Here is a 12,074-nt window from a genome sequence, read left to right as displayed (position 1 = left end):
CATACAAGTAGAAAGCTAATATCAAAGATGAACTTCAAAAGCCTCTCTCTATTTTCAATCTCTTTTATTGCTCTCTGCTTCACGGTGGCCAGTGCTGCCAATTTTGACATTCGAAACTGTTGCGGAAAGGATCGATTCGAGAACTCCGATATGACTACAAGTAAATTGACCGGAACGAAAAATAAAGTGAACACAAGGATTTACGTGGTTCGGCTTTAATGCCTACGTCCACGGGCAGAGGCGAAAAGAAATTTCACTATAACAAGATGAAGATTACAAGTGTTTTACACTCAAGACACAACCCGAGAACCTCACAACTCTCAACCCCTATAGAAAACCCGAAAGCTAAAATCCTAGCTTTCAAAGAACAAGCTTTGCTCTCTCTTGGTTTGGGATGATTAATATGGCTAATGAACCTCTCTATTTATAAGAGAGTTCAAGGACATAATTGTCCAAAACTTTGGCAAAGATTTGTGGTTGAAAATGGACACCAACAACCATCCACTAATCCACTACCACCAACAACCCACTACCAACAACAACAATCCACTACCAATTTTAAGCCATTTCTTAACAAATCTCCACCTTGGCTTGAAATTTACCAAGCTGAACATCATAGTGAATTCCTCGAACTGGATCACCTCTTCCAAACGCCTCTCTGGCGCTAATCAATCCCGAATACCTATCAAGTCCAAGCAATGCTTGAACTTATATGCAGGGATCACCTTAGTTAACATATCTGCAGGATTCTTCTCGGTAGCAACCTTGCTGATAACAATGTCACCTTGCGTAACATGTTCCCGAACAAAATGATATCTGACATCAATGTGTTTGGTCCGTTCATGAAACATCTGATTTTTAGTCAGATGTATGGCACTCTGGCTATCGCAAAATACAACAGTGAAATCCTGTTGTAAACCCAAACTGCTTACTAGACCTTTCATCCACAATGCTTCTTTCACTGCTTCTGCTAACGCCATATATTCCGCCTCAGTCGTAGATAAGGCTACGGTAGACTGTAACACAGCTTTCCAACTAATGGCTCCTCCAGAATAAGTGAAAACATAACCCGTCAGAGATCTTCTTTTGTCCAGATCTCCAGCATAATCAGAGTCCACATAGCCCGTGACACTGCTAGTGCAGTCACTCTGATCATATACCAAGCATAAATCTGCAGAACCTCTCAAGTACCTGAGAATCCATTTCACGGCCTGCCAGTGTTCCTTGCCAGGACAACTCATGTATCTGCTGACCACACTAACTGCATGTGAAATGTCTGGACGAGTGCAAACCATTGCATACATCACGCTTCCAACTGCACTCGAGTATGGAATGTGAGACATTTGCTGCTTTTCTTCATCAGATTGTGGTGACAACTCTGCAGAGAGTTTGAAATGTGGTGCCAACGGAGTACTCACAGTTTTCGCTTTATCCATGCCGAAGCGTTGAAGAACCTTTTCAATGTAGTTCTTCTGCGACACACGAAGCTTGCCCGCCTTGCGATCTCTGTGAATATCCATGCCCAAAATTTTCTTGGCAGCACCCAGATCCTTCATCTCGAACTCACCACTCAACTGCGACTTTAACTTGTTGATTTCCGACATGTTTTTGGAAGCAATTAACATGTCATCAACATACAGCAACAAATAAATGTGCGAACCATCTGAGAGCTTCCGATGATAGACACAAGCATCATAGTCACATCTTGTGTAACCATGCTGAATCATGAAGCTATCAAACCGCTTGTACCACTGCCTTGGGGATTGTTTCAATCCATATAAAGACTTCTTTAATAGACAGACATGGTCTTCTTTACCAGGAACTGTAAAACCCTCTGGTTGACGCATGTAGATTGTTTCCTCGAGCTCACCATGCAAGAACGCCGTTTTTACGTCAAGCTGCTCAAGTTCTAGATCAGACTTGGCCACCATGGCAAGTAATACACGAATGGAAGAATGCTTTACGACTGGGGAGAAAACTTCATTGTAGTCAATCCCCTCTTTCTGAGTGAAGCCTTTAGCAACCAATCGTGCCTTGAATCTAGTTGCTTCAACCCCTAGGATGCCTTCCTTTTTCTTGAAGACCCATTTGCAACCAACTATCTTCTGGTTACTTGGCGGCTTAACCAACTCCCAAGTATGGTTCTTGTGAAGAGATTCTATCTCCTCACTCATAGCAATTGCCCACTGTGCCGACTCATCACACGTGACAGCCTCATTATAACTGGAAGGTTCTATACCAATGGACTCCGCCACACTGAGCGCGAAAGACACCAGATTAGCGTAACGCGGATTTGGTTTGATTTGTCTCTTCGTTCTTCCAGTGGCAATGCTATATGGTTTTTCTTGAGGTGACTCATCTTCATCGGAATCTTGCACCTCAACTTGATCATCCTGGACTGAAGTACCTTCCGTAGGAATTGGAGCGTCCACCTGACACTCCACCTGCTTCTCAACACCGTGATCTCCCATTCTATCTGACTCCTCCTTTTCCCGGGAATTTGTGGTGGATCGAAGCATGGATGACTCATCAAAAGTCACATCTCTGCTGATGATGAACTTGGACGAAACCGGATCAGGACACCACAACCTGTATCCTTTCACCCCTTGGCCGTATCCAAGAAATATGCATTTCTTCGCCCTCGGTTTGAGTTTTCCCTCATTTACATGAGCATACGCAGGGCAGCCAAACACTCTTAAACCAGAGTAATCAGCAGGAGAACCAGACCATACTTCCTCAGGAGTCTTCAGCTCAATAGCTGTTGATGGAGATCTGTTAACCAAATAACAAGCAGTATTAACAGCTTCAGCCCAAAATTCTTCACCGAGCCCAGCATTTGATCGCATGCAACGAGCTCGCTCCAAGAGAGTTCTATTCATGCGTTCTGCAACTCCATTTTGTTGTGGTGTTCGACGAACAGTGCGGTGTCTCACTATTCCTTCATTTTTGCAGAACTCATTGAATTCACCTGAGCAAAACTCCAAGCCATTATCCGTCCGGAATCGCTTGATCTTCTTTCCTGTTTGATTTTCGATCAAAGCTTTAAATTGCTTGAAGTTGATGAGAACCTCATACTTGCTCTTCAGAAAATACACCCAAACCTTTCTCGAGTAATCATCGATAAAGGTAAGCAGATATCTGTAACCACCTTTAGAAATTGTCGGAGAAGGCCCCAAAGGTCAGAATGGAAGTAATCCACTGTGCCTTTTGTCTTGTGAATCCCAGTGCTGAACTTTACCCGAGTCTGCTTACCGAAGACGCAGTGCTCACAGAAATTCAACTTTCCTGTACACTGCCCAGACAATAATCCTCGTTTGCTTAGCACCGATAAGCCTCTCTCGCTCATATGCCCGAGCCGCATATGCCATAACTTCGTGGTGTCAGAATCTAGATCATCTGATGATGACACTCCCGCAACACCTGTAACCGAGGAACCATCGAGGAAGTAAAGGCCCCGCTCCAAATTACCACGTATCACAGTCAAAGCACCCGAGAATACCTTGAGAACTCCACCTTCAGCAGAGTACCGAAAGCCTTTCTTGTCCAACGTACTCAAAGAGATCAAATTTTTCTTCATTTCTGGAATGTGCCGAACATCAGTTAGAGTTCTAACAATACCGTCAAACATCTTTATACGAACTGTGCCAATCCCCATGACTTGACATGCGTGGTCATTTCCCATTAGTACTGAACCAGAATGCTTCTCGTATGTTGAGAATGCATCTTTCGAAGTACTTATATGAAATGTAGCTCCCGTATCAAGAATCCATCTCCCACCAGCGTAAGAGTCGGATACTGCAAGAACGATCTCGGCATCACTTGAAGAATCTGCATCAGCTACATTCGCACGATCATTTTGTTGCTCCTGTGATTCTGATTTCTCCTTCTTTTTCGGACAATCTACCTTCATGTGCCCGTACTTCTTACAGTAGTAGCACTGTATTCTCTTCTTGGACTGCGATCTAGGATGGCTTTTACTTGAACTTCCACCCTTTGCCTTGGATCTTCCTCGAGCAACCAAGCCTTCGCCTTCATTGTTTTCGACCACCTTACCAGTGATTTTCTTCCTCAACTCACTGGAACTTAAGGCATTTTTCACCTCCTCTAGAGTCAGGTCATCACGACCGTACATCATTGTATCAACAAAATTCTCATACGAGGGAGGCAAAGAACACAAAACAATTATTGCTTGGTCCTCATCATCGATTTTGTTATCGATATTATTCAAATCCATGATAATGGAATTGAATTTATCCAGGTGCTGGGAAACAGGTGTACCTTCCTCCATCTTCAGGGCATAGAGTCTTTGCTTGAGGTAGAGCCGGTTCGTCAATGACTTCGTCATGTACTTGCTCTCTAACCGGAGCCACAAACCGGACGCGGTTTTCTCATCCGCTACTTCTCGTAGCACTTCATCTCCTAGACATAGCAGAATAGCACTATGTGCTCTTTCTAGCATGTCATCCTTTTGCTCTTCCGAAAGCGTGCTTGGTAATTTATCTTTACCAGACAATGCTTTTAGCAATCCTTGTTGAACCAGCACTGCCCGCATCTTGATGCGCCATAAACTGAAACTATTTTTCCCGGTAAATTTCTCGACATCATACTTAGTCGATGAAACACTTGTAGCCATAATTTGGAACCTTTGAATGAATGATAATATTTTCTTCCTGATGTGAAAGATCAGACAAAGCTGCAGTCACAGGGCAATTCAGAAAATATTATCACTCCTTCAACTACGCTCTGATACCAATTTGTTGCGGAAAGGATCGATTCGAGAACTCCGATATGACTACAAGTAAATTGACCGGAACGAAAAATAAAGTGAACACAAGGATTTACGTGGTTCGGCTTTAATGCCTACGTCCACGGGCAGAGGCGAAAAGAAATTTCACTATAACAAGATGAAGATTACAAGTGTTTTACACTCAAGACACAACCCGAGAACCTCACAACTCTCAACCCCTATAGAAAACCCGAAAGCTAAAATCCTAGCTTTCAAAGAACAAGCTTTGCTCTCTCTTGGTTTGGGATGATTAATATGGCTAATGAACCTCTCTATTTATAAGAGAGTTCAAGGACATAATTGTCCAAAACTTTGGCAAAGATTTGTGGTTGAAAATGGACACCAACAACCATCCACTAATCCACTACCACCAACAACCCACTACCAACAACAACAATCCACTACCAATTTTAAGCCATTTCTTAACAGAAACAACTGTCCTTACAAGGTCTGGGCAGCAGCCGTTCCTGGTGGTGGCAGAGAGCTGAGCAGAGGCGCAGTTTGGAATCTAAACGTGAATCCTGGCACTACAGGAGCCCGTATCTGGGGTCGAACCAATTGCCAATTCGACGGAGCTGGACGAGGCAGATGCCAAACCGGTGACTGTGGGGGCCTACTTCAGTGCAAAGCCTATGGTGCACCCCCAAACACCTTGGCTGAATTCGCATTAAACCAGTTCAACAACTTGGATTTCTTTGATATCTCTCTGGTTGATGGATTTAATGTTCCCATGGAATTTAGTCCAACATCTGGCAGTTGCAGCAGGGGTATTCGATGCACAGCTGATATCATAGGTCAGTGCCCTAATCAGTTGAAAGCCCCAGGTGGATGCAATAACCCTTGCACTGTCTACAAAACAGATCAATATTGTTGCAATTCAGGGAATTGTGGCCCAACGGATTTGTCCAGGTTCTTCAAGGCAAGATGCCCCGATGCTTACAGTTACCCTAAAGATGATCAAACAAGCACATTTACTTGCCCTGGTGGGACCAATTACAGGGTTGTGTTCTGCCCTTGACTGAATGGCTGCTTGCTGCCTTATGAAGTTACATATTAAATAATGGAGAAATAAGTTTTTTTCACAAGCACGTGTATGCCGTGCAGTAAGTGAAATTGTATTAAAACTTCAAATATGGAGTTTATGGAATTAATGGGTAAAAGTTTATGTAATTTGTCGTTTCTGGTTGTCTCGAGCTACAGGGGAATTGACTGAACATTTATAATATGAGTTAAAATAATTTGTAATTAAATTTCGACTTTTCATCTATTAATTACAACCATTAAAATATCATGACTTAGCTCTTCGATCTTATTTTATCTAATGATAACTATTAATCTTCCTTCATGAAAAGATAATTACTAATAAATGATAATTAAGTCATTTATCACTAATACAAATGACTCGTGACCACATTACTTTCTATCTATCATGTAACGTCAATGAGAAGATATTATTTACCATTTATTTGATTATAAATTCCACTATTATGGAAGATGCTATATAATGTAGAAGTATACACCCAACACATCAACTTTTAGTTGCTTATCTATTAGAATTCAAGCTTTTATTTAAATTGAAGTAAATAAGTCACACATTTATAATCTATCATCCATTCAGGGTCTACTTGGGTCCTTTTTTTTTTTGCAATTGTAGAGGCCCAATTTAGCCCGGGCTCAGATTACAAACAAATAAAATAAAAAATTAAACAATAATAATAATAAAGTCCAAATTAAAAAAAAACATTCCAATTACAAAAAAATGTCAAGCCCAACTATCAAAATTTTTTATTTTAGGCACCCAAAATAAAAAGTTTGCAATTTAAGCACCCACATTGTATAGTTCAATCATTTAGCCCACAACTTTTACATATTATATCAATTTAGTCATGATTTTAAAAAATTAGCCCTCAAAATTTACAAGTGTTCTCAATTTGATCCTAAATCTAAACAACAAAAATATATAAAAATAATAAATTTAAAAATATATAAAATAAAAAATTATTGCTGACAAAAAATAATAATAAATAATCACTTTTGTTGAGTGTCCGAAACATAATTTGAACCATAGTTTAGTGAAAATTTCTGTAGTATACCCATTAATTAAAATGTAATTAAGCTATTTAACATGAATTTTGCAGGTTTGTTAAAGCAATGGTGGTTCATCTGCGCCGCTTCCTTTCTTTGGTCCATTTGGTTGGCTCGCAACGAGCTCGTGTTCAATAAGAAGAGGTTATCGATTGATGAAATTTTGTTTCTTGCTAAGCTTCGTTCTCTTTGTAAAATCATCCAAAGAAGGGTGGATTGTGATTGAATCCCAATGGTGGTTGAATCCTAGATTGTGTGTGCCGTGTTCGAAAGGGGTGGGACCTAGGTTGGGGACCGTATGGCCCTCTCCTCCTTGTGAATTTGGGTATTTTGGAGTCTGGTGAAGCTGAATTGTGGCTCTTCAGATGATTATTGGATGGAGATGGAAAAATGCACAAAAAATCATTGTATTCAAAAATAAGAAAACCCATTAAAGAGAAATAAAGTGGATCTAAAACTTGAACTCTATAAGAGAAATAAAGGGTCCCTTTGAATCACCCTTAATCTTTCACTCCAAAGAGCTAGAGGACACCATTTGTCCTGGTATTCCCTCCCATCAAACCCTTCACCTTGGTTCCTATATTTAGTCTTCATTTGAATCAGATTCCATTTCCTAAAAAATGAATTACCATGAAATGGATATTCATCATTAATGGGTTTAAATTTGATTACAAAGGTAAGGTGCTGAAGAACATGAATTCCCACCCCCCCCCCTTAAAATGGACGATTTAGTGGAAAAGAGAGCTACACTTCACATAATTTTTATCCATTACTTTTTTTTTAAAGCTTGTTTTTCTTGATACTAGTTAGAACTCGTAAATTCATTGGATATTAGGACAACATTTTTTTTTCATTTATTACTTTGTACATTATAAAAGTTTATCAATTATAAGAGTTTTAAAAACAAGTTTATCAATTGTTATAATAAAATGATTTGATTGGTGAAGACTTATTTAGAGTAATGATAAGAGTTTTCGTTTGGCATTTAGATAATATGGGTTTAAACTCTATATCATCTTTTCTTTTCATTATATCGTAGAGATAAAATCATGTGATTGAAAAAAAAAAGTTAACCCAAAGTTTAATTTTCATATTTTGATTTCCTTAAAAACTTATATTTTATTTTTTAAAATAAGATTTTAAGATACATAGATTAAAAAAAGAAAATAAAATTGATATTTTTAAGTAAAAAAATTAATAGAATTCACATTACACTTACAAATGGACCACCAATACACTTAAAAAATATTTTTTATGCAATAACTTTTGTTATGCTTTTTCATATAGTTTCATAAAAGTAAACATTAAAAATAAAAAAAAATAAGAGTAAATTGTTAGCTTTATTACAACACTCTACTTTGAAGTCTACTTTAAAGCTTTTTGTAAGTCAATTTTGGTGAAGAAGAAGAAGAAATGAAGGAAAATTAAGTGGGAATTATTATGGTCCTAGTCTTCTTTCGTAGACATAACCAAGCCACTGTTCATAAATTATTATTAAGTGTGAATTATTATGGTTGGAAAATTAGTTTGTAGATTATTAATTTGTAGGCATAACCACGTCATTGTTCATAAATGATCTCATATCATCTAGCGGCATAGAATCATTAATTTGTAGATTATTCCACAAAGGATAATTAAGAATTTGGAATTTGGAATTTTGGAAGTTTCTTCCTATATGACTTTTACCTCTAATGCCAATACAACGTTAATTTCCTACCTAACTTCAACATTATTTTTCTATCTATCATGTAATGTCAATAAGAGGATCCATTTATTTGATTATAAATTCCACTATTATGGAAGAAGCTATATAATGTAGAAGTATACACCCAACGCATCAACTTTTAGTTGCTTATCTATAATTAGAATTCAAGCTTTCATTTAAATCAAAATAAACAAGTCACACATATATAACCCATCATCCATTCAAGGTTAAGATAAGATACACTATGAATGTTATAAGTGAATAACCCAATTTAGCCCAGGCCCAGATTACAAACAAATAAAATGAAAAATTAAACAAAAATGATACAAAAAAAGTCCAAACTAAAAAAACAAAACAATCCAATTACAGAAAATGTCAAGCCCAAATTTACAGGCCTAAATGGCCCAAAATAATAAAAACCCTAATAGCCCAAATGGCCAAAAACCTAAACAGTTTAAAAAAATAGAAACCCTAGCCCCCTTTTGGGCCGCACCCACGTCAACAAGCTCGCGCCTCGAGGTCTGTCATCGTCAACTGCCTCCATGAGACGAAAAAGCAACAAAAAACAGAAAAGAAAAAGTTAAAAGGTAATTTTTTGATTTTTTATTTTTTTCGTAATAAATAAGATTAAAAATAAAAAGGAAAGATTTCTTACCTGTTTTCGGTCGTCGGAGGCCCGTGTCCGACTCGAGAAGCCTTAGAGTCCCCCTAGGGCTTAGTTGAAGGCTTCGCCGGAGGGAAGAAAAACCGAAAGGTTTCATGACCGTCGGCCCAATTTCTCTAATGTTTTGACCTTTTTTTCCCAAAATGAGGTTTTTAAGAAAAAAAAAGGGGATTAAACAGGGATTTTCTGGATTTTTTCAGCCATCGAAGATGGCAGTCACCATTGCTGATGGCCGGTGGCCGCGGTGGGTAGCTCCAATGGCCGAACCCAGACCCCTTTCAGAGAAAAAAAAAAGAAAAAACGTTTTCAAAATTTTTTTAAAAATAGTAAACATAATGAATTTTTTAATAATTTTTTTGTTTATATAGGCTAGGTTAAACAACATCGTTTTGGCCGGCGTGCCCCAAAAAGACGTCATTTTGAAGCCAAAAACTGCCAACCCGACCCTAGCAGGATCCGCGTGTTTTTAAAAGGGGGTCTAATTTCTGCCTTGGTCCTTCCGCTTTTGCGGTTTGTTTCAATCTAGTCATATCTTTTTTTTTCCACTTTATTTTATTTTATTTTCATTTTGGTCCTTAGACCATTTAAAGAGGTGGGTACCTGAAACGATGTCGTTTTAGTCAACCCATTGACTTGACCAGAACCATCCCTATGATCCGCATGTTTTGTATGGGGGATATTTGTCGGTTTAGTCCTTCCATTTTTAAATGCCTTTCAATTGGTCCTATTTCCCCTTGATTTGCCAAAGAAACGGTGGGTTTAATAAGGTTTGGGATATTTTCCCATTTAGTCCCTATTTCTTTTCGTACATTTCATTTTGGTTCTTTATTCTGTTTTATTATTTTTATTTATAATTTAGCCCCCTAAATTTCATTTAAATTTTGATTTAGTCCTTTATTTATTCATTTATTTTATTACAGTTTAGCCCCTTATTATTTATTTTGTCCCGATTTACAATTTTAATTTCATTTAAGTTGCAATTAAGTCCTTTTTATTTTAATTCTTTTATTCATTTATTTACTTATTCGCTTATTTATTTATTCATTATTCCTTTTACGTTATTCATTTATTTACTCATATACTTATCTATTTATATATTATTCAGTTATTTTTTATTTTAATCCTTTTATTCATTTATTTATTATATTTTTATTTTCTTTTATCGATTATTTATTTCTTTTGTTTTCTTCTTTTGTGTCTTTATTATTATTATTACTATTTTATTATTATCTATTTATCTATTTATTTATTACCTCTTTATTTTTTATACATCCTTAAAAATTAGATTGTATACATGCTTTTATTGGTACAATTTTTGTTTATTATTGTCATTTATTATTTTATTTTTAGTGTGCTCTTGTTATTTTATTATTTCTCCTATTATTTTCGGCACTTTCATGTCATGTCCATTTATCTTTTTAATCATGCATTTTCCATTTTTATTTATCTTAAATTACTTCATTTATTTATAATTACTATAATATGCTTATTAATATTATTATAATTATGTCATTATTATAATATTCCTTTATTTACTTTTTATTTATCATTTTACCCACATAACCATTTTAAATTATTTCATTATCAATATATCATACATTAAGTTTAAGCATTTATCCATGTGTATATTATGCCCAAATAAATTAAATGCATATCGTTTTAAGTGTTATGTTTGTTTATTCGCATGATGCATAAAAAATAAAATTTTTAAACCACGGCAATGTTCATTATTTTTGGAATTAGAAGAGTCGTGCTCCTAACTTACGGGATATGGCTTCTTTCTAAAACCAAAATAGTTGAATATCCATTTCAAAAATATAAAAACGAGATTTAAGCAACGATTTGAACGATAATTATTCTGGTTTTCGTAAACTAAAGGTGTCATGGCCTAACTCACGGGGCATGATCCTTCTTCTCGATTAATTCAAAATAAAGTCTTTTATATTAAAATATCTTAATACAAAGGGATCGTATTTTAAATTCTCTTCAAATTTTTAATTTTCGACATTAAGACATCAAGTAATCAATTGGGTACCAATTTTGGAGGTAACGAGGGTGGTAATCCTTCCTCGTGCATAACCAACTCCTGAACCCATTTTTTGGATTTTTGTAGACCGAAAAACATTTTTTTAGTAAATCAAACCTCTTATTAAAATGATCAAATTACGAGGTGGCCCGATCACACCTCCTGAAAGTGATTGGTGGCGACTCCATTTTCATTTTTTTAAAAATAAAAAGTCAATTTCAAAACGATCTCAAAAAGATTTCGACAGCAATTATCATTGCATAAATTCCTTTCAAGTTCATCCACCATTCATATTTATATGTTTCTGTTTCAAATATGCTTAGAAAAAGCCACAGCGAAACGTAGCCCCAAATCTAGTAAAAATACAATTCTAAGTCACAAAAATAGTGGAGTCCTAGGATGTAATTTCTAGAATAAGCTTTCACTAAGCTTTAATTAGACAAAATATTATTTAATTATATAAATCATTAGGAATTGTGTTAATGTTTTGTGTAAAATATTATCTAATTACATAAATTGAAACAATTTTCGTTAAGGGTTGAACATTCGTGGCGATTAAGAGTGAATTCTTTTGGTGTTGGTCAACATTCATAGAGGGTAGCATAGGTCGTGTCTTTTCTTTGAAACCATCTTCGTTCAATTGCTTGTAATTTATTTCTTTAGCATTTATAATTTGGGCGAGTCGATTGAACCAATTCAATGATAAATCTTTGAAAACATCTTCATTCAATTCTTACTTATATATGTTTATTCTTCTTTAATTATTTGAGGATGTATGATGGGTTATCATTGGTAGTTGCTGCAGATT

The 12,074-nt window shown here is 36.3% G+C and overlaps 1 protein-coding gene across 1 annotated transcript; it reads left to right on the top strand.

Annotated features, from left to right (window-relative positions):
* On the top strand, positions 1 to 6,036 carry LOC121203468 (thaumatin-like protein). Its single transcript, XM_041104936.1, has 2 exons — positions 1 to 116; positions 5,219 to 6,036. Exons 1-2 carry the CDS (start codon positions 28 to 30, stop codon positions 5,802 to 5,804), a joined length of 675 nt encoding a protein of 224 aa, XP_040960870.1. The 5' UTR covers positions 1 to 27; the 3' UTR covers positions 5,805 to 6,036.
* The last annotated feature ends 6,038 nt before the right edge of the window (positions 6,037 to 12,074 follow it).

The sequence above is a fragment of the Gossypium hirsutum genome, chromosome D11 (genome assembly GCF_007990345.1).
Source record: "Gossypium hirsutum isolate 1008001.06 chromosome D11, Gossypium_hirsutum_v2.1, whole genome shotgun sequence".
Taxonomy (NCBI): Eukaryota; Viridiplantae; Streptophyta; class Magnoliopsida; order Malvales; family Malvaceae; genus Gossypium; species Gossypium hirsutum.
This window is presented reverse-complemented; position numbering and strand designations above follow the sequence as displayed.

Bases quoted from the DNA above. Each gene is read 5' to 3' on its own strand.
- LOC121203468 (XM_041104936.1), top strand. From the start codon at position 28: ATGAACTTCAAAAGCCTCTCTCTATTTTCAATCTCTTTTATTGCTCTC. The intron at 117-5,218 runs CTGTTGCGGAAA...TCTTAACAGAAA, and splicing joins GCCAATTTTGACATTCGAAA to CAACTGTCCTTACAAGGTCT.